The 24,586-nt window shown below is 38.3% G+C and overlaps 1 protein-coding gene across 5 annotated transcripts in view; it reads right to left on the bottom strand.

Moving 5' to 3' along the window:
* LOC126295302 (uncharacterized) overlaps positions 1-24,586 on the bottom strand; it is a 217,997-nt gene that overhangs the window by 37,068 nt on the left and 156,343 nt on the right. For all 5 annotated transcript variants that reach the window (XM_049987745.1, XM_049987741.1, XM_049987740.1 and 2 more), the window contains 2 exons: positions 17,845-17,925; positions 8,086-8,123 (listed from right to left, as the gene is read on the bottom strand). In XM_049987745.1, the coding sequence (XP_049843702.1) occupies positions 8,086-8,123; positions 17,845-17,925 (119 nt within the window). The remainder of the gene's footprint in view (positions 1-8,085; positions 8,124-17,844; positions 17,926-24,586) is intronic.

The following is a 24,586-nucleotide window of genomic DNA, read 5'->3' as shown; positions in this document are numbered from 1 at the left end:
GACATTAAGAAAAGCCTTTTTCGTTTGGTAAGAACAGAAAGACAGCATCGAAAAGCTTTTTTAAATTTGTCTGAAATTTGAGAGTCAGGTTCTTATTGATTTCTGTGATACTAGTTACATTTAAGAAGTCTACAGTTATAGAGATGTAATCTCCATTTACAATAATTAAAGTATTATCTTCATTTGCTTTTATTATTACTGAAAAATTTTCAATCAGTTTACTACTAATGCTTTGAAGTATTTTAGATTCATGGCACATTGCATATTTTGTTTTGTTCTTCCCTTACAAAGAAGACTTCAGTTTTTAATCCTATCTTGTAGATCTCCAATTTCTTACATTTTGCTTATTTAATAGCTGTTTTAATGTCTGCAAAAAGATGTTTAACATTTGTATTTTTAAGAGGGGGCGTTATATTTCAGACATTCAGTAATGCATTTTCAGCAACAGTACTCTGAATCCTCATAATGTTTGAGATCCTGGGGAAGAACTTGTGCACATTATTAGCACATTTAGAAACAATTTTAGCTGTTGAGTAACTAACAGATCTAATTTCTTATGTTGTTTGTCTGTAATTATCTCATGTAACCAGTTAAGCTTTTGGGTACCATAAAAGAAATATTGAAAACAAAATGCAAAAGTTGACAGCTTAATAAAAGATGTAATTTATGCATTTCATGAATTAAACTTTTCTTTTAAAGTAAGCGATCAGATTTGATCAAAAATAACTTGCTGCTCTGCTCAACAAACGTAGTAACAGGAGAGTTAGATTTCAAATTAATCTTGATATTTGCAGGATATTTCTTATTAAAACTGATCTTACCATGTATCTTAATAATTTTTATCCTCAGTCCTATAAACCGTCTAAAATTTCCAAGTGTGTGACTAGGCAAACATGGCTCACATAATCTATTTTTTTAATGTTTTTAATTGTATTTTATGACCACTGAAACTTCCTAAAACCATGTTTCAAAAAATTTTAAATGAAAATTTGTGCTGGGCTGGGAGTCAAAGCATTTCCCACTTTCCTCCAGTGGTCACCTTTTAACCACCACAGCTATCCGAGCACATCCCCATCCAACCCAAATCTCTATATGCCACACACTATGGTGTCCCTTTTCCATTAATCCTCTTTGTTCACAGTCCTACTCTATTCCCAGGAGAGGTTGGACATTACTGTGCATCCACTCTAAAATATTGATATGCCATCAGGCATATACACTACATAGGTATGGCGTTTGTACTTTTGGACACGGATGTCCAAAAGAACAGACACCATGTCTATGTAACTTAACTCATTTAATAAATGAAAGTAGTCTTGTATGTTGATGAAATAGCTCAATTTTCAGTAATAATATAAAGCCATTTGTTTGATGAAAGATGCATACCTAAATACTGCAAAGCTGCGCAATTCACACCAATACACAAGAAAGGAAATAGAAGTAATCCACTGAATTACAGATCCTTATCATATACACCAATTTGTAGCAAGATTTTGGAACATACTCGTGTTTCAACTTGATACAAATACCTCAATGAAAATGATCTACTGACACATAACCAGCAAGAAGTCACAAAATATTACTGTGAAACACAACTGCCTTTTTATTCACATGAATTGATGAGAGGCATCGACAGAGGATTTCAAGTTGATTCCACATTTCAAGATTTCCAAAAGGCTTTTGAAACCATTCCTCATAAGTGTCAGAATATCATTTCAGTTGTGAAACTTATTTGTTATTTCCTATTAGAAAGGTCACAGTTCAGAGTAACTGATCAGAATTCATCTAGTGGAACTAAAGTGATGTACGGGATTACCAAGGAAGTTTTACAGGCTCAGTTGTCCTTGTGGATGAATGAGTTAGGTGAAAAAGTGAGCAATCCTCCTAGATTGTTTCGGATTTTGTCATAGTTTACCATTTGGTAGTCAAAAGAGCAACAAAATGAACCGCATAAAAATATAGACAAGATATCTAATTGGCACAAAAAAGTGGTCAGGTTGTATACGTGGACAAGGAAAAAAAATTCCCGGATTTCCCGGTTAAAAATACACTTTCTCCTGGGTGACAGTATATTTTACCTTAACAATACTTTGAATGATTATGGTTTTATACACGGGTGCACAATTTCCCATCACTTTAGAAAAAGAAACTCAGGGAAAAAGACATGTTCTGGAAATATCTTTGATGTGCAGCAACATGTACGCTGCTTATTTTCTTCTTACAAAAGCATACATTGGAATTCCACCAAACACCACATGTTACTTTCCGAATCATTGAAATCGAGATTTTGATGCGCTTTTCTAAGCCGTTCATAGCTCGTGTCATGTGATCTCGCCAGCCGATGACAGCGGATATTCAGAGCATAGGACACTTGTTGTAGTCAGACTACAGCATCACCACTGTTAAGTAGCACGAACACACAAACAGGGAAAGTTAATAGTTTAAACTAATTTTCATAGTGTTGCTACAAGAAAAGCAAAGCTTTCACATATAATATTGGTCTCAAGCTGCAAGAGAAACTAAGCTTTTGCATATCCTGTTGATTTTGCTTGTGCGTGTTATACTTTAAGATATATCACTCAAATGTGCCAGTAAAATTATTAATAATGACATAAAAGTCTGATCTTCAGGGTTCGAAATTCTTCTAAATGGCTTGTCATCAAAGAGTTGATTTTTAAATGAGAGTCAAACGTTCTGTGATTTAAGAAATTCATGGTACATTCTCGCACATAGTTTAACTTACGTAAAAGGATATTTACTTTGAAAGTAACGCCTTTCAAACCACCATTCGCAATATTTTCCCGCGACCTGTTAGAAATAGGTTCGTTTCAGCAGTTGCCAGAGAGCGCCAGATAACAGGCGACACCGTGCCTGCGCAGCTACCGTGACGTAGGAAGCCCCTATGTAAGTACATGTAAAACATTGAAAGATCTACATCTACATCCATACTCTGCAAGCCACCTGACGGTGTGTGGCAGAGGTCATACATTATGTCATAAAGGAAACAAGACATCCGAGAATACTCCAAGAGCATTGGAATTTTATGAGCCATACTAAAATGTGCACATTTAAAATGCACACTTAAAGTGCACATTAGTACGTCCAGATTCTCAATGAAGTACAACTCGACCTGATATTAAGCTTTTCAGTGTGGTTTTCGGAAAGTAAATTTTCTTGGAGCACCAGTACTGTATTATATCATGTTTCGTTCTTTATTATGGCATAATGCCATACATCCTAGAAGATTAAAACGTGCACTTGAAATGCAGCAAACAGTTGAAACTAGCCAGTACTGTGAAATTAAACATATTGTTTCACATACATTGACTGCCTCTGCGGAGAACGTTAACAAAAGTCAAATTTATTCAGTAAACAGACAAAAATAACTTCATGGTTCTGCAAGGCGATTAATGCTTGACTGTCAGAAAGGTGGAAATAAAATCTGCAACTAATGACATATTTTAGCCTTCTGTATTTACGTGAATGTATTTTAATTCACTTATCTCCCGGCCACAGATAACCGTTTTCTTTCATTTGATGTGAGAGTAAACGAAGGGGAAACAGCAAAATCATTAAATGTAAACACGGGTCACGTGGAGAGTACCCACTATAGCTCAGACTGCTCTGCGCACCAGTCCTCTATCTACGACATTTGAGAACAGGGTCAATACAAAAAAAATCGAATTTTCAAAATATGTTCATCTTGTAGAGCACATCTTTCTGAAAATCTGAAACAAAAAACATATGTATTCGAGGAAATGTAAGACATATTATTTGGTCTTAAGTATGCCAAAGTGCAGTGCCACGCCTCTCCTTACGGCGTTTTTCTGCCGCACGTCCAAACTATATTCAGGAGAGTGGAAACTGAAATGTCCTGTGGTGCCTCTCCTGCTCCCAGTGAGCCGATTTGACAGCCTGCCCCGCTTTACAAAAGTCTCGCAGTTAATAGCGGATGAGATTATTTGTAATTGAGAGAACAAGAACTCTTCAGAAAATCTGAACTCTTTATTGCCTATCAGTTAATAACTTGCTGTTTTGTGTGACATAAAATTAAATATAGGATATATAAAACCAATACCAACGACAGATAAGCAAGAAATTACACGTTTCTTCAAACCTTAGCTCCCAGCATTTTTTACTCTCTAATCTTGCTACAGCTTTACATGACGTGCTTTCCTTTCTGCGAAAGAGTCTATTATGTCATCAAAGGTCGTCAAATGTTTTGCTACATGAAAAATCGAAATGTCGTTATCTAATACTGAAAAAGCTGTTAATACAGATAATACCCAAGACTGCTGTGTTTTCTTGATCTAATTACATCTCTTTTGTCACTGTCTGCTAGATAAAACAAAATAGGACTTTCTAATATGGCAGCAATTTTTTAACACACCAAATAAACAAGACTGTTTTGGCATAAATGGACATTTTTATAACACGACAGAATATAATCCATGAAGTACCAATACTAAATGCCTATTAGGCCCACAACAAGCAAAAAGCTTTATGTTTGGAAATGTTTCACATTTCATTCATACGCACCAGCTTCTCAAGCATGAGATCGAAAACTAGTATTACGAAATGTTTATGTAAATTTGGAATCGTCTTATTCTTCCATAATTTGCGTGAAGTCCCCGTTTATTCTCCTTCCTTGTTCTAACAAACAATCTTGTCATCATCAAGGCCGGCCAGTGTGGCCGAGCAGTTCTATGCGCTACAGTCTGGAACCGCGAGACCGCTATGGTCGCAGGTTCAAATCCTACCTCGGGCATGGATGTGTGAGACGTCCTTAGGTTAGTTATTAGGCTTAAGTAGTTCCAAGTTCTAGGGGACTGATGACCTCAGATGTTAAGTCCCATAGTGCTCAGAGCCATTTGAACTATTTTTTGTCGTCGAATTCTGTAGCTATTGCTGCCACTGTCAAAATTTGTTCGCCGATTAACTTCACTAACCCTGCCAGAATCACTGGTTTAGTTATCCTGCGATTATTTTCTTGTTAGGCATTATTACGTGTTTGAACAACACTTTTCCACATTACTCCCAGAATAGAACTTACGCGGCTGCTAGGCGGGGCTGTACTACTGGTCCTTACTGGTTTAGCAATCTGGCCAACAATTTTCTGTCAAAATTTCGTTTCCTTGGATACATAATCTTTCTCACCTGTTATTCCTGTCAGTCGTTCATTTCCACTCTGGTAGGCTGAATCTATGGATTTCTCTAGTTATTACAATACTGATCATTCGCAAATGCACGCATTCAAAAATCAACTTATGATTCATTTAGAAACCAACTTAAAACGTATTCAAAAATGTTCAAAGACCAACAGGGATGCGTTTCAAAATCATATAAATAATCGATAGACCAACGTGAGCTGGATGCTATGCGCTTTGTGAAACAAGTTTTTTCCCCACGAGAATATGAATTTGGGACCCCCTTTTCCTGGTAGCATATAGTTGCTCGCTGCGACTGCTTGCACAGCCAACAGCCACTTCCTGTTGCCAGAAGCGGGAGAATCTCCTACTCAAACGTGACTCAACTGCGCATGCACATGAGCCCGTGCGTAACTGCTAAAACAAATCGAATATAAACAGTTACGACTTCATGCTCAATGGAGGCAATTTGTTGTTATGAAACACTGCATAGTCTTCCTAAACTCGTTGACACATTTCCAATTGGCAGACGCTGGCATGAACACTGCCTGTCGTCGTTGTATATGGCGCATTTCCTTTGCAATTCATTTTCCTTTTTGCTCTCGTTTATGTTTTATTGTTGAAGTATTATTCTGCAGTAGTGGGATACAGTAATATCCCTTGTTAGAAATGTATCTGTTCTTAACAGTCAAAATTTCAAAAATTTAACTGAAAACCAAAACAATAAAAAATTCCAGGAATTCTAAAAAAAATCCCGGGTTTTTCCCGGTTTTCTCCCCGATGAAAAAGTTCCCAGGTTTTTCCCAGATCTCCCGGTTGTCCTGGGTCGTATACACCCTGGTGGTAATTGGTGCTTAGCAACAAACAGTGAGGTGCTCCATAAGGGTATAAAAAATTTCATTAAATTTTGGTAACACAAGAAATCACACAAATTTAAAGAAAACAACTTAAGCTGGAATCACCATACAGAAAACATGGGGAAGGTAAATAAAAAACTGCATTTTATTTTCTGAACACTCACAGGATGCAACATATTTATCTACTAAAGATACTGTCTACAGTTTTCTTGTCTGTCCTCATCTGGAATGTCCCTGTACAGTACAAGATTCTTACGAGATATGATAGTTGGAGAACATAAAACTCGAAGAGGAGAAGCTCATTCTGTGTATATTAAAAAAAGTGGGGGCGAGAGAGTGACACAGATGTGATACACTACTTGGGCTGGAAATCATTAAGACAAAGTCATTTTTCATTGTAACGAGATCTTTTCATGAAATTTGTCTCCCACTTTATCCTCTCAATGCCACAACATTTTGTTGATTCTCACCAACACAAGAAGAAATTATTATAACAAAGTAAGAGAAATCAGACAGCACATGGAAAGATTTATGTGCTCATCTTTCCCCATGTGCTATTCTAGTGTGGAACAGTCAAGAAATAGTTTGAAAGTGGTCGTATGAATCATTTGTCAAACACTTGCATGAATTGCAGAGGAATAATGTAGCTCTAATAATGTAGATGAATATGAAAAAGTGTTTGTGAGCACAGGATTAATGGGTGTTAGATATCTGCAGACAATGTGATCATCTTAACAAACAATGAAAACAACTTGAAGACATACAGTGAACATTAGAGTCTTTGGGGAATGGTTTGATGTGAAAATCATTGCAATGAGATCTAAGATACATTCAACAATACTGTGATGTACCATTTAAATAAAGGTATATTACAGAAATAAAACTAAAAGTTATCAATGACACAGCCTGCATTTGCAAAGAATAACAGGATATTTGGCTGCAATACTGATTTCAGAATCAAGAAACTATTGATGATGCATACTGTGTGGAATCTTCTGTTTGCTAAAGGGAAAAATGGAAAAGATAAAAATGGGATGACACATGTGAGGGTGCCCTTAGTAAGAATTTCATAAATTATATAGACTAGCAGCTGCCTCAGGTTCCATGATTTGTCAGTACAGAGAACTGACATTTGTCAAACTTAGAGTTTGAAGAGTCTTCCGGTGGCGAGAGCAGTTAAGAACCAGCCATGGCGGATGACAAGCAACCCAACCACGAGTACTGATCATTGCATGTGACAAGATGGGGTGAGGGGTGCAAATATCTGAGGAACATTATACGAGGAGATATTAAACATGTATGTTCAAGAATATAACAACATTATACTATATGGTGAGTAGCAACTTTCCTTCTCATAATACTGTTACATTCCATCCTGGGTTTTCCATTGTTTGATTTATGTTCAAGAATGAGATTAAATAGAATTGGTCTTAAACAAGAATTGGTTAATGAACCCTTGCACACAGCAACAATTTAAAAGCTGCTAAGAAGATTTGCAGGAGACAGCTAATTACTGAAACTGAAGAAAATTGGAGAGAAAACGTAGATTAGGCATATTTAAGGGAAAATGAGAGCACAAAGATCATTATTGATGGATAGATAAAGGAAATGGAAAAGCAAGAAGGTAAAATATTTGGCTGTTCGATGACTGGTAGGGAAGTAACAAACATGGTGAGCTGGAGAAGGAAAACATAGATCACAAGAAAGAATTACAGCAAGGATATGCTTGTAGTGGAGAAAATTAATAGCGATATTAAAATTTTTTAAACATTACTCAATATGTATTTTCCATGCACAAAGTAATGTTACACGTGAAGTGAATATCTATAGGGGCACAATTACAATTCAGTGCCCTGTCAACAAAAATGTCACTACAGCAGAAATACAAGCTAAGAATGGGGGCAAATGGGGAGGAAACTGTCCATGTTTTTCTCACAGGAACCATTCTCGCATCTTCCCCACTGTGCCACCACAAGCAGTGAGAATTTCTACAGGACATTATGGATAGATGTGGAAGAAAGCATGAAGACCCGACCTTACAATGTAAAGCAAATGCATCAGTAAAATAATGAATCTTTTACCGTGTAATATCTGAAGAATTTCCTCTTGTTGCTGCTTCCTGGAACAATTGGTGGTAGTTTCAATTTACAAATTCAGTTTGACCTTACAACAAATAATGGAAACTATATACTAACACTTACATATAACTGGTCACTTGCCTAAGATTTCTTACTGACAAAATGTATCAAAATTAGCAGGGAATGTATATTGTAAATGGAACATTATGTAAACAACTGACAATAAATCACTTCCACTATATGTTACTTGAATTCATACTTCTTTTCAGCATTTCTCACTATCCTATACATCAGTACTGCTGCTGCTGCTGCTATTATAACAACAACAACAACAACGTCAGTTGGTGAAAATTCATTGTTAGAAAAATACATACATCATTCCATTATAATGACATTTGGTATTTTTAATTCATTTTGTGAGACCTTTTGACTTTCCACACCCACTGGTAGCATCATACACCGTACAAATGGAACACAGAGAAATAAAAGTAGCAAGACATGTCCTCCTGCCCCCCTCCCATATAAACAAAATCTATTAGCGGATACATGGACACAGGCAGCCAAGGTATGTTCTTGTAGCACTGTATGTGAGGTCACAGAAATTTCTCACTCTGAAGACTTTAAAAATTCGCACGTGCACGCGCACGCACACACACACACACACACACACACACACACACACACACACACACACACACACACACACACACGCACGCACGCACGCACGCACGCACGCACGCACACACGTCTACTGTTGTTTGATCAGGGAGAAAGCACAATTCCAAGCAGTATTTATGCTAAAACCTCCATGTCTTTTTATATAGCCACTCGCTAATTTAATCTCAACTACTTCCTGAATAACTGGGATAGCATGCTAGAATTTGTGATAGGATAATGTTGCAATAGCAATTTTGTTCCATTGTTGTAAGTGTGTTTGACACATTCACTATGTTCTCCATGGTTCTGACAGTCTGGCAAGACTATGACATGCCACAACAGCAAAGGATATGGTAGACACCCTTGTTATGCAAACCAAGATCATCCTTTATGGATCTTAATCTTGGATGGTTATCAAAAAATACATTTCACTTCATGTTTTCACAGAATACAAACAATTCTGTCATAAATGCTACCTGCCTATGACTAAAATGCAACAGATTTTGGTGCCTCCACATCATCATCTTCATTCATTTGATATATGATAGGTCAATAGAGCAATGCATGTCTGATCTGTCTTTTAAAACAACCATCTCTATGCAAAGTGGCATCGTTGTGAGCTAACTGAGCTGAGTAACTTTCACAGTTTGCGATGATGTGAGCCCAATGAACCAAGATATGAAGTGCCCCTTCACACGGACCTGCATAGTGGCAACTATCAGCCTGAGGATACAAATCACGGTGAGCTGGCTTTCTATAAATGTCATGTCCCAAAGTACCATCAACCTCCCTTCTCGACATCTGATCACTGATGGGAAGGCAACCATTCTTTTTCACCTCAGTCGTGAAGCAAATATTCAAAACATTTGAATTCAAGTGGTCTAAAGAGCATTTAAATTCAGGCCTCCATGAAGCCATACAACAAAAGTACCATCTACATATCTGAACAAATACACAAGTTTCAATGCAGCTGACTGCAGTGCACATTTCTCTAAGTCCCTTATGAACAGATTGACAATAATAGGTAACAAAGGTCTTCCCATCACAACTCAAGAGATTTGTTTTACCTTTTAGCATATACTCTGCATCCTAAGGTTTCCAATTTCTTGCACAGTGCTCTATTATGTTGGAGCCTCAAAATTGATAAGGCGCATATCTGTTGGGATATTGACAGTTGTCGAAGCCATTACCTGACTATGTTCCCCTAACTTATTTGACCATTTTATACGCTGGGAGAAATTTGGATTTCAAAGTGTATAGGATGCCTTGGCCCTGGGTCCAGATCACAGAGACATCAACAATGAACAGGAACCAGACACCCAGTTTGGTGTTTTGAGAGTCTAGGCCTCAAAATTCGATTTTCTGCCTTTCATGAAGAGTTGCCTTAACCATTAGGTCAACTAAAACTTAAGCTGTCACTTGTTTTCAATCTACTACTTATGAACAAACATATGTGGTTTGGCATTCCAATGATGGAGGACTGACTTCGCTTGCTGCAATGGAAATTAATAGATTGAATTAAGTTCATCAATGCTGAATCAAGTCAATGCTGATGCACTCAACAAAGATGCAATTATGTCAAATATCACTGATTTAATGTTCAGAAACCAGTGAGAATGAAAGTTCGAGACACATTAGGATAACATAATGGTTACAGCAATCAGTCAGGGAAAGCAAGAAAACAGTTTGAAATTTTTTCTCTGACAAATTTTCATCACTGTAGTGCATTGTGAGACCCTGCTGTTTTCAGTTGAGAATGAACTCACAAATTGTGATTTATGCTGCATTAGCTGTAGAATATTTCAGAACAAATGAAAACTTGTACTGGATTGAGACTCCAACCCACATTTCCCTTGTCACAAATGTTCACCCTACCACTTTGGCTACCCGAACATGTCTCCAGGAAGAAAGACAATAACAAGAGAAAGCAGTGTCTCATCCTGAGTGTCTATCACAGTAAGACAGTACAAGCACAAGGGAGTTTAAGACACCATGACAAATGGAGGTTTGACCTGCTCCTAGAGGTATGCTTGGACAGCCAATGTGGTTAATTTGCAACCTGTAGGAAATCCAGTTTTGTGACCCAGTGTGGCACAAATTTTCACTTGTTATGAAATATTCTACAGGTGGTGTGCAACCATAATCACAGCAGCTAGAACGCTCATTCTAAATTTTCATCATTCACAACACTTATTATACTGTCATCACTCACAACACTCATTACACTAGAGTTCCACATGTCTGAGGCTTTCTTCACTGATATTATTGTGCCTTAACAGTTCTTCTGCTCATCACATATTTTCAATTCATATCAATACAGTTAATATCATGAAGGTACACTGATGTGTGATGTAACAAAGAAATGTTATTTTACAATGTTAGATTGTTTAGCTTGCACAGTCATGAAATGTATTCATAGATGTAAATATGAACAATTCCACGTGTATAATAAAATGATGAGAATGAAAATTTGTGGCAGACCAGGACCCAAACCCATGTTTCACACTTTAGAAGAATGGTTGCCTTAATGACATCGGCTATCTGATGGGCAGACCCACACTCCTGTAAGTCATCTTCCACATGTTGCAGCTGTACTCTAATACCCCATTAATGTGATTTCTGTACAGGGGAGACATTTTATTTGTAAGTCACACATACATGTCCAAAGAAACAGTCATAAGGGTGATTACAGCTGCTATGAACGATATGAAATTTATTTGCAGTTGTGAATATTAATCACTCTATGTATGGAAGTTTGGATGTGGCCATGAGTCACGTTCAGTTACCCAATACAGTTAAGGCAACCACTCATATAAATTGGGAAATTCAGGTTAGAGTTCCAGTCTGGAACAAATTTTGATTGTCATCATTCCCTTATAATCCTGGAAGTGTTTTGTACTTGCAACTGTGAGTAGATTTCATGTTTTTCATAGAAGCTGTAGTCACTGCAGTGCTTGTTCCTTGAGACATGCATGCCCTACTGAAGGAACATCACATTATACTTCTTGACAAAACAGGCACTGCAATTTCATATTCGTAGCTAGTACAGTGACAATATGCACATTGAGGGTTAAATGTTTAAAGGTTATGGTTTTCTGTTCACCAATCGAGGAATTCTTCCTGCATACCAAAGTTGACAGTGATGCTATTTAGCTACCCAAATGCTGTAAGAACATCTGAAGACAGTCCTAAGCTAAAACTTCCACAGAATCACATGCCTGGCCCTGACTGTAGGGTAGCACTGTCCAGTCCATCACAATTTATTTTGTAGCAAATCAGGATTTGAGAAAGAAAAGAACAATCCACCCTCAATTTTAGTGTATATCAATGCAAATCAACATCCATTTTTGAGAATTACCAGAAGTTACCGTTCCCATGTGCATATGCTACTTTGTAGTAAATTGGGTCTGTGATTTAGTTACTGTAGCACATATTTTAACAAATATATTATGTTATGCCTAGTTTTCCCTTTCACGAGGAATGTATGTTGTCTACATTTTACCCAAATTAACACTATTTTTGAATTTGTTAGTGACTATAACCTTAATAATGTTTCAGGAAATAAGTAATTTTTAATATAGATTTTTCTGTTTCCTTAATAGAAATTTTGTTTTGTGTACTAACTGCTTCACTTCTTAAAGGGAATTAGATGCAATTTTAGCTCAACTGTTAAAAGATAATCAGCAGGCTTAGTTTAAAGTTACTCATTCACTGTCCTGTAAAACATTGTACAAACCACAATGCAGCCCCACTGTGAATGCTGTCCTTGAACACGGGATGAGTTAGTTCATGTTTGTAAGCCACTGGAAACCACCCTGAATATTCTCAAATGATTGGCAGTTGCTGCAAATCAGTGCATTAGAATAGCTCCCGTGAGTCATGTCGAAAGGTACCAAAAGTACCTCAAATACTACCCTCTTCTCTGTAGGTAGTACCAGATTTGTCAAGTACCGGATCTGTCACTTGCACACTTTCTGGTGAATGACATGTCAATGGCAGATCTAGAGTGACCTGTGAATGGCTGACAGAAAACAACCTGGGCTCAAGGTGTTGTACTGACACTCTAACCAACAAGTTTGAGCTATTTTCTTTCACTGGAACTAAAGCTGGGCCAGTGGAAACCCTTCATCTGTTGGGAAACCTGCTTCATCCTGTGTGAAGAGGAGGCAAACACAGAAGGGTAAAGGCCTATTAATCGGCTGTAGTTCCAATGTATGATGAACGGTACATGGCAGCAAGAAACAGGAAGAAATACCAGATGCATTCAGTGCATAAGTCTGGGAGTCCTATTCAGTATGTTGAAGAGGCTATTCCAGCAGCAGCTGAAGGAACAGGATGCAACCAGCTGCAGATTGTGGCGCGCATTGGAAGAAATGATTCCTACTGTCTGGGCTCCGAGATCATACTTTGATCATTCCAGCGACTAGCAAAGAAAGTTGAATAGACCAGTCTTGCAGACAGAGTTTCAATGAAGTTTACAATTTGCAACATAATTCACAGAGCTGATCATGGCCCCCTGATTCCGAGTCAAATGGATGAACCAGAGACTTTAAAGGTTCTGTGACAAGCTTGGTTGCAACTTCCTGGACTTGTGCCATAGGATTCGGAACTATAGTGTTCCTCTAAATGGGTTAGGTGTTCCCTAAATAGACACGAAGCCCACGCCTACTACAGTAGTACAAGTTTATATGCCAACTAGCTCTGCAGATATAAGGCCTTTAAATATGTGTGTGTGTGTGTGTTTGTGTTTGTGTGTGTGTGTGTGTGTGTGTGTGTGTGTGTGTGTGTGTGTGTGTGTGTGTGTGTGTGTGTGTGTGTGTGGGTGGGTGTGGGTGTGGGTGTGGGTGTGGGTGTGGGTGTGGGTGTGGGTGTGGGTGTGGGTGTGGGTGTGGGTGTGGGTGTGGGTGTGGGTGTGGGTGTGGGTGTGGGTGTGGGTGTGGGCGCGGGTGCGCGAGCGAGAATATACCTATCCTTTTTTTCCCCTGTAAGGTAAGTCTTTCCGCTCCCAGGATTGGAATGACTCCTTACACCCTCCCCCTTAAAAGCCACATCCTTTCGTCTTTCCCTCTCCTTCCCTCTTTCCTGAAGAAGCAACCGTTGGTTGCGAAAGCTAGAAATTTTGTGTGTGTGTTTGTGTGTGTGTTTGTGTGTTATTTTATTGTGCCTGTCTACCGGCACTTTCCCACTTGGTAAGTCTTGGAATCATTCTTTTTAATATATAATAAACTAGTGTATACTACAAAAGTTTAAATACGTGTTCCAAGAATTTATTTATGAAGAATTATATCAAGGATGGAGTATAACTGATTTATTTGACAAGATTATTAATTTTTGACAATGTTCATCATGAGTTTGAGTCTTAAAAGTTTATTCAGTGTGGTTTTAATATTAATTAAACCAGATAACTTGCATTAATATAATTTCTGAGAAGAAAAAAAAAAGACATCTAAATTGAAAAAAGTTTGCGCAAACCTATTGGACTGAGTGACGTAATTCTGCGCATAAGACTCAATTGATGATGTTTTAATTACAGTTTCGTTCAAGAACCATTCAGAGACAACTTTAAAAAGAATTTAAATAATTTTGAATTGTTTTGTGATTGACGTAGGTGACGAAGTCTGCACATGGTCATATGTCAAAAGAAAATCATTTATACAAAACTTACAATACACCATTACCATCCTCTTTTAAGTTCTTCAAGGCTGCAATAATTAAATAACTTCAAAAAACAACAACATTGCTAGAATGGAGGGTGGAAGTTAGATCTGTTTTGATAATTCTCTATGCAGTCCAACATCACAAGTTTTGATGGTAAATATCTGTTTTCACAAACTGGACTCACATTCGGGAGGATGACAGTTCAATCCCGTGTCCAGCCATCCTGATTTAGGTTTTTGCCTGATTTCCCTAAGTGGCTCCGGGCAAATGCTGGGATGGTTCCTTTGAAAGGGTACAGCCAACTTCCTTCCCCCTCCTTCCCTATTCCAACGAGACCAATGACCGCGCTGTTTGGTCTCTTTCTGTAGTTTAACAATCTGAGTAGTTCCCGCTACTCATGACAGGGCTTTATGTAAAACACTGACACCTCCTAAAGTGATCCTTCCTCTCTTAACAATGTGAAACACATTCTAAGGAAGAGTGATGAGTCTTGCTACTATCAGGCGGTCTGTATTTGGCAGAGGTTCACAATGGGTTATCTGAAGCACTCTTCTTTTACTGAGTGCTCTTATCTTTATGGACTGAGGATCAGCTTGTATTAAAGACCTGCTACGGCAATAGCAAACTGGCTCTGCCCTGCTTACGTAAGCACGTTTCACACAACTGTGATGGACTAGGTCCCACAGAGGTTGCCCACAGGTTCATTTCAACAGCCACCCAGCCCCACACCATGCTGAAGTAAGCAGGGCAGAGGCAGTTTGGTATTGCCCTAGCAGGTCTTTAATACAAGCTGATCCTCAGTCCATAAAGCTAAGAGCACTCAGTAAAAGAAGAGTGCTTCAGATAACCCACTGTGAACAGACTGCCTGATACTAGCAAGACAGAAGTCTGAACCGTTACAGATCTTAAAAGCAAGTCCCCACTCCTGATAAACACAATGTTCCACGGCTCTGTATGGTTGCCACTAAAGCAATGCCAAAGCTTACATTTAGGCCCATCTCACACAGAGTAAGCTTTGCTGTATGTTTACTTGCTGGCTCACATAGTTCCTTATCAGGCTCCATCATCTGCTAGGTGGCCACCATACATTATCTGTGCACTTGTCCATTATAGCTCAGGAACTATTTTCCTTGTAAACTTCCCTGAATGCTATTTGTGCTGACCAATCAGGAACCCTGTTTGGCATCTAACATCACAGACTACAAGGTGTGAACTCTCAAAGAAACCAGTCAACACTCGAGAGGCGATGGAAAATCCTGCACCCATCAGATGATCTACAATCTTTCTAAAACTATTTTAGAGAAACTAATAGGTAAAAAACTGATTCTTGCATATCTCATAACTTCATTCATTAGCTTCTTGATGAACTGCTTATCTTTTCATTAAATAGCCATCGTTGTGTGAGTTGTTCAGATCAAAGAAACTGCTGCAAGAAATTTGGAAAGTTTTCAATGGGAATAAGGATCACTATGAATTTGCATTTGATGTCTGATAGGCCGCATATTGTTGCGCATGAAATGTAGCTAAGACATTGAATTAGCCTCTAGACTTTGGAGGATATCACTATCACCAATCCTGAAAAAAGTTCTCCATTGTAATCCTGTGCACTAGTAAAAAAGTCAAATTGAAATGTCCATGACATCCTTCATCACTCATACATGGTTACAGATGTCTAAACAAGATTTTGGCAAATGATATAGCATGCAAAGAGGAGAGTATTTTGCCATATGATTAATATTTCTATCGAAATCTCAAGCAGATTTTTTCAATGAAATAATGTAATTTTTAAGTGTCATCGATAGTTGGTGAAACATGAATTGCTGTTGCAGCAATATAAATGAAGAAATTATATGTTTGTTTTTATACTGAGAATGTTTCGTTTTCATAAAGTATTGACCTTTCTGGTCCTTAGTTCTTAGTTTAATACTACACTGTTTCAAGTTACTGGTAAGGATTCAACTGCATATGAATATTAGTGAGATAAATGTTTGTCAAGTCTGCTGTGTTTTGGCAAAAGAATCAGATTTTGACATACCAACAAGAAAAGTTACATCTTACTCAAAACTAAGCACTAATAACATTTCTCTGGATAAAAAAAAAGAGTAAGAGGTCTGGGGTAAATAAATAGCTACTTCTGTTAAAATTGTGGCATAATACCCCAATGTATTTTCAATAGTGACTGATTAGTACTGAATCTTATTTAAAGACATTATTTCTATGTCTCAGTTATTTGAGAAATATGAAAACAATTAACATATATCACTTTTAGTTCCAAACCCTATAAATATTCTTAAGATTGATTATAGTTGTTCCAGCATAATGGAAAACACCGGCACGAAGATGAAGAATGCAAGAGCAGACAAGGCTGTGAAATGACGTCAGACAATAGCCCGCTGACTAGGACCACACCACGACAGGAGCACCCTCTATATGAAGAGAGTGTAAGTGCCATTCCTGCCAGCCTCAGGGAGAGTAGAAGACTGACACTAGCAGAAACCACACCTTAGGAAAGAGCATCTATGATAGGCATTATCAGTGATCCACAAACTGTGTGACAAACTTGCATGAACATTGCATATAGTAAAGGAATACTGATTGTTTGCGCGTTGCCCATCGCTTGTGACATGCTCTTGTACCAAACTTAAGTACTGTCAATGTACTTTAGTGTAATAAGAACCATTAATGTGACTTGCTTGAATTGTTGTATAGCTATCTGAGAAAGCAGCATCCTTTAGGCACTCTGTAAGAGTCAAGTGGGCTGGACCCCACGATAGTGATATCCTACGATGTTTAAAGACTAATTCAATGTCAGCCACACTTCACACTTCATATGCAACATGTACCAAAAGCAAATTCATTGTGACCACAGTTTGCATTTAAAAACTTCCAAATTTCTTCCAGTAATTTATTTAATCTTTAAGTATTAAATAACTATGATTATTTAAAGAAATGACAGGAAGTTCATCATGAAGCTGACAAATGAAGCTATGAGATGTATGAGAACGAAATTTCTTTTAGCAAATAATTTCTATACCATTGTCTGAGAAAGACTTAAGATTGGCCCATATGTTCACCTTGCCATTCATCCAGACAGTGAGCCTGCTCGTGTCTCTGCTAAATCTTACACCATGTGAAAGCCTGGACATGTGAGGTAGTTGTGTGCAATCCTTGCAAGTGAACAGTAAATATCACCACCAAGCAAATTTGCAGCAAACCTTATTCCATGTAAGATGGGCTTTATGGAAGACTAACGATTCTCACCAGTACACTGCACTGCTGGGAAATACCAAGTTGTCAAAACTTTATCCTGCCATGAGTGTGTGATTTACCTAGCATGCTTTCCACTTTAAACTATATTGGAGGCATGTGGAGCTTATCACATACTGATATACACTAAAAATAAACCTCCAACTTCTACAAGAATCTTGATACATATGTGAAACTTACTTTAGTGTCAGTTATATTAACTCCTAAATCTAGTTCTGGATCCTCTTTGACGCAGCCACTGAACACTGGACCTTCGAGAACCTGGAAAATGGAAAGTAGTGTTAATTGTAGCTATAAGCAAATAGTGCTGGAGACTGAATTTAAAGTAAGCGTGGGCAGGAGATACTTCTCATGGAGAAAAATTCGAAGCAAGATTTGGGCATTATTATGGGAAAATTCTGTATCTTCATCGGTGAGCAGCCCTTTTCTTCATCCAAAATGTTTCTGAACATTTACACTATGCTCACATAGAACAAGAAAGCTTCTGGAGACAAGAAGTCGAGTGTGTTCAATTATCTCATTACATAAATTTTCCAGATTTGAATCATTTACATGCGTAAGAAATGCAACAAATCCTGTCAGATTTTGGAAACATGTTACAGAACGTGAAAAAATGATGCAAGGTCATGTGACAGTCTAAAACAATCTGATGCCACATAGAACAAAGATTACTGAAGCTAATGAGCCACACTGGTTACACCTTGTGTGACAACTTATAAAAACTATGCTAATATGCTATTTCAGGGCTCAGTTACATTAAAAAAATATTTTGGTACAACCTGAAAATACGAAATTTTAGAAATGGATACCATGGTAGAATGTGCTACCATAACCTTATGTGCAATGGTATAGAGCAGGAATATAAATTATCCACAGATATTTTAATCAATAAATGTCTGTATGCTTGTCTGTTGGACATGAACAATATTTGAAATTACCTGAAAGGTGTGATTGCAAACAAGCTACAAACACAAATGTAAATCTTTTTTGTGATGTTTGTAGCCATAAGATATTTATTTGGCAGCTTATTGCTGTCAAAACCTGATGTTTGTTGAATAGTTGAAAGTAGGTTGAAGCAGAATATTAAGTTAAAGAAAAGACAGGTTGGGATCAAACCAGAATACAAAACGAAGAATTCTGCTTATAGGCAGCAGTCATGGGAGGGGTGTGGGCCAGCAGCTTCAGGACAAATTAGGTGCAGGGTACCAGGTCACAAGTTTTGTGAAACCAAGCCTTGGCCAGGAGATAGAAAACTTAGGTCAGCTATGCAGGGACCTTGAGAAGGAAGATCAGGTAATTATAGTTGAGGGAGCAGGAAACAGCCTGGCTATGAATCCAAGATACAGTATTAGAAGTGACATGGATAAAATAGGAGCACAAACCGAGTACACAAATGTGGGGTTTGTGGAGTTTGTGGAGGTCTTTCAGCGCCATCATCAGCCCTGGGTAAACACTGCTGTAAGGCATGTTAACACTGAGCAGAATAGGATGCTCCAGACACATGCAAAATCTCACGTAAGTGGTGTTCCAGTAAATGCTATTGGTAGGTGTGGATACACTACACATGGCCCGCACCTGAATAGGATGAGGGAAAGTAAGTTAGCTTCTCTATTAGAAGAAACTGTAAGGCGTCCACAGTCACACAAGGGGATGATCCCTGTGGTTAATGGGTCCAGGCAGACAGGGTTTTTAGGTTGAAGCAAAAGTCCAGACAGATGACAATCAAGATAAATAGAATATAAGAAACCACACGTGCAGTTAATAGGGGTAAAGCTGAGGGCAGTATCAACATACTTCATTAAAATATCAGGGGAACAAAAAATAAAGTAGATGAGCTATTAGTGTGTTTAGATGATCTCCAAAATATGAACGAGATTGACATACACTGTCTGTCTGAACACCATGTAACTGTGGGCATGGATAGCGTCAGTGTAAGTGGGTATAATTTAGCATCTTACACAAGTAGATTTAGGATGGATAAAGGAGGAGTTGCCATTTTCATAAAACAAAGGTATAAATGCAAAACTGTAGAAGTAAGCAAATTTTGTGTTGATTAGCACTTTGAGGTTTGTGCATGTGAACTTCAACTAGATAATGTAGTATTGATATTAGCAACAGCCATTAGGAGACTGGGAGCTGTTCATAAAAAAGTTTGACTCCCTATTATGCTGTCAGACAAAAAGAAGAAGTTATTAATCTGTGGTGATTTAAATGTAAATTTCCTAAGTAATTCTGATAGGAAAAGTTAACCAGAACTATTATTAACAACATATAACTTAAAATCAGTAATCAATTCCCCTATGCGTATAGCTCAGGACAGCAGCACACTAATAGATAATGTATTTATACAGAAAGAGGATCTAAAACAAACACGTGCTTTGCCTGTGGTAAATGGATTGTCAGACAATGATTCTCAACTGATTAACTTACATAACCTAACAGGGTGTACAGTTCAGAAACCATTAAGTAAAAGTGTGAGGTCGCTCAACCTGGTATCTATACAGCACTACAGAGAAAGCTTAAGAAATGTTAATTGGGGAGATGTATATAATGAGCCAAGTGTTAGTGATAAGTGCAACATACCTCTTGATAAATTCATACCCCTCTTTTAACATTGTTTCCCAAAGAAAATTACTAATTGTAACACCACACACTTTTCAAAGAAACTTTGGTTTAGTACAGGTATTAAAGTGTTTTCAGAAAGAAAAAGAAACCTGTATGAGACACCAAGAACTAGTAAAGATCCAGTAGTAGTTTCACACTATAAAAATTATTATAACATTATACAAGTTGTAAGAAAATCAAGAAATATGTATGTTAAAGAAGAAATTAACAACTCTGGCAATAAAATCAAATCAATATGGAATGTTGTTAGAAGAGAAACAGGAAAAGTAACCACTGGGGTAGGTTGTATTACTGTTAAAGTGAATGAGACCATCCTAACCAAGAGTACACAAGTAGCCAATGTATTTAACAACCATTTCTTAAGTGTAGGATAAAAAATTGGCGAGAACAGTTCAAAAGAAAAAGATGGCAGTAGACGGAAGAGTCTGTTTTAAAAAATTTAGTCAGATTAAGTTTCACCTAACAACCTCTTGTGAAATAAGGAAAATTACACTACTAGCCATTAAAATTTCTACACCACAAAGATGACATGCCACAGATACGAAATTTAACCAACAGGAGAAAGGTGCTGTGATATGCAAATGATCAGCTTTTCAGAGCATTCACACAAGTTTGGCGTCGGTGGTGACACCTACAACATGCTGACATGAGGAAAGTATCCAACCGACTTTTCATACACAAACAGCAGTTGACCGGCGTTGCCTGGTGAAACGTCATGATGCCTCGTATAAGGAGGAGAAATGCGTATCATCACGTTTCCGACTTTGATAAAGGTCGGATTGTACCCTATCGCGATTGCGGTTTATCCTATTGTGACATTGCTGCTCGCATTGGTTGAGATTCAATGACTGTTAGCAGAATATGAAATCGGTGGGTTCAGGAGGGTAATACCAAATGCCATGCTGGGTCCCAATGGATTCGTACCACTAGCAGTCAAGATGACAGGCATCTTATCTGCATGGCTGTAACGGATCGTGCAGCCACGTCTCGATCCCTGAGACAACAGATGGGGACGTTTGCAAGACAACAACCACATGCTTGAACATTTTGATGATGTTTGCAGCAGCATGGACTATCAGCTCAGAGACCATGGCTGCGGTTACCCTTGAAGCTGCATCAAAGACAGGAGGGCCTGCGATGGTGTACTCAATGACGAACCTGGGTGCACAAATGGCAAAAGGTCATTTTTTTGGATGAATCCATGTTCTGTTTACAGCATCATGATGGTTGCATCCATGATTGGCGACATCGCGGTGAACACAACTTTGGAAGTGTGTATTAGTCATCGCCATACTGGCGTATCACCCAGTGCCACTCGTTACACATCTCGGTCAGCTCTTTTTCATATTGACAGCACTTTGCACAGTGGACGTTACATTTCAGATGTGTTACGACCCGTGGCTCTACCCTTCATTCGATCAATGCAAAACCCTACATTTCAGCAGGATAATGCACAACCGCATGTTGCAGGTCCTGTATGGGTCTTTCTGGATACAGAAAATGTTTGACTGCTGCCCTGGCCAGCACATTCTCCAGATCTCTCACCAACTGAAAACGTCGGGTCAATGATGGCCGAGCAACTGGCTCGTCACAATACGCCAGTCACTACTCTTGATGAACTGTGGTATCGTGTTGAAGCTGCATGGGCAGCTGTACCTGTACCCCATCCAAGCTCTGTTTGACTCAATGCCCAGGTGTATCAAGGATGTTATTACGGCCATAGGTGGTTGTTCTGGGTAATGATTTCTCAGGATCTATGCATCCAAACTGCATGAAAATGTAATCACATGTGAGTTCCAGTATAATATATGTGTCCAATGAATACCTGTTTATCATCTGCATTTCTTCTTGATGTAGCAATTTTAATGGCCACTAGTGTATTAAATCTCTGAAAAATAAATGTTCTGTTGGAGTAGATGATATCTCTAATAAGACATTAAATCAATGTGGAGCAATTACAGCTGATTTTCTGAGTCACATATGTAATGCATCACTAATTATAGGTATTTTCCCAGACAGGTTCAAATATGTCATTGTCAGACCTCTCTCCAAAAAGGGGGACACCACAGATGTCAATAATTATCAGCCAGTATCCTTGCTTACAGCATTCTCAAAAATCTTCGAGAAAGCAATGTACTCTAGAGTGATTAACCATCTCAACAGTAATAGGATACTTAGTAAATCACAGTTCGGATTTCAAAAATGCTGTTCCACTGAGAAAGCAATATACAATTTCATTCTCCACATAACAGAGTCTTTAAATAGTAAAATGACACCAATAGGAGTGTTTTGTGACTTGTAAAAAGCATTTGATTGTGTGAACCATGACATTATGTTACAGAAATAACAATTCTATGGTATAAATGGAATAGCATATGAGTGGTTTAAGTCATACCTACAGAACAGGGCAAAAAGTTTCCTTGTATGGGTCAAGTGATTTAAATAAATTTGCCACTTCATCTGACTGGGTTGAAATTACACTAGGTGTTCCACAGGGTTCAATCATGGGTCCCCCTTCTGTTCTTGATATATGCGAACGACCTCCCTTCCTATCTGAAACAGGAAGCTGAACTGACACTGTTTGCTGATCACACAAGCATAATTATTAATCCAGTAAAAGAAAGTCAAATTAAAAATGATACAAATAAGGTCTTTGGAAAAGTCTTTAATTGGTTTTCTGCAAATGGGCTTGCCCTAAACTTTGAAGAAACACAGTACATCCAATTTTCTACTGCAAAAAGTATAATTCCTTCAATAAACACAACAACACATAAAAAGAAATCTGTAGCCAGGGTAAAGCATACTACGTTTTTGGGTGTACATATGGATGAGAATCTTAATTGGAAAATTCATATTTTGGATCTCCTAAAGCAACTAGATTCGGCAACTTTTGCAATCAGAATAATTGCCAATTTTCAGGATATAGAAATTAGTAAGCTAACATACTTTGCATACTTCCACTCTCTGATGTCATACGAAATAATATTCTGGAGCAACTCAACATTTAGAGAAAAAGTATTCACTGCTCAAAAGAAAGTGGTTAGAATAATGTGTGGGGTTCAAAGTCACGCATCTTATAGGCATCTTTTTAAAAGATTGGGAAATCTTGCAACAGCCTCACAATACATCTGCGCATTAATGAAATTTGTTCTCATCAACATGGACTAGTTTAAAAACAACAGTGACATTCATGATTATAGTACCAGAAAAAAAGAAAGACTTACACTATCCTTTGCACAACCTATCTTTGCCACAGAAGGGGATAAAATATGCTGCTATAAAAATTTTCAACAAATTACCAGATGAAATAAGGTGTATGACAGACAGCAGTAATAGCTTTAAAAATCAATTGAAATCATATCTCCTTGACAACTCATTCTATACCATAGATGAATTCTTGAATAGGAATAAATAAGTCTATAAATATAGTATATGCATTTTGTGCCATTTAAGGAAATGGGGTAAATAATAGAAATGTTAAAATTTTGTTTCAAATGTGCATTTCTTGTGCACTTGACACATTCCTCATCATAACGGCAAGCTTTCTCAGCTACACGTTTCATATATCAGTAAATCAAAACATAAAAAAACTCACCCACTGCCTTCATGCAAAATACAAATGTCAACATCAAAACAGTAACTTCACTGAAGTGATATCCAGCAACATCTTCAGACAAAGAAATTCAATAATTTTGCCATCTTAAATGAACTAAATGTTTGATTACCTGATGGTATTATTTTTTATATTACCATTTTATTTATTTTTTACTTATTTTTATATTTGGGGGAGTGTAGGGAGGAGGGGTGTAGGGTGCATGTGCGTGTGTAGTGAGGGAGGGCGGGGCGTGTAGTGGGGGAGGGCGGGGCGTGTAGTGGGGGAGGGCGGGGCGTGTAGTGGGGGAGGGCGGGGCGTGTAGTGGGGGAGGGCGGGGCGTGTAGTGGGGGAGGGCGGGGCGTGTAGTGGGGGAGGGCGGGGCGTGTAGTGGGGGAGGGCGGGGCGTGTAGTGGGGGAGGGCGGGGCGTGTAGTGGGGGAGGGCGGGGCGTGTAGTGGGGGAGGGCGGGGCGTGTAGTGGGGGAGGGCGGGGCGTGTAGTGAGGGCGGGTGGGGCGGCATAGGGAGGGCGGGGCGGCATAGGGAGGGGGGGTGTAGGGAGGGGGTGTGTGTAATTATATGAAAAACGAACAGTAATTTGAAAGTTAGAAATATCTCTGTTGATATTACATTTTTTTTTTGTGTGTTGTACACCCATCATCAGACGTAACTCCCTATCAGGATTTCTGTTTAGTACTGATATCC

The sequence above is a fragment of the Schistocerca gregaria genome, chromosome 11 (assembly GCF_023897955.1).
Source record: "Schistocerca gregaria isolate iqSchGreg1 chromosome 11, iqSchGreg1.2, whole genome shotgun sequence".
Lineage (NCBI taxonomy): Eukaryota > Metazoa > Arthropoda > Insecta > Orthoptera > Acrididae > Schistocerca > Schistocerca gregaria.
The sequence above is the reverse complement of the archived record's forward strand: the minus strand, read 5'-3'. Positions and strand labels throughout refer to the sequence as shown.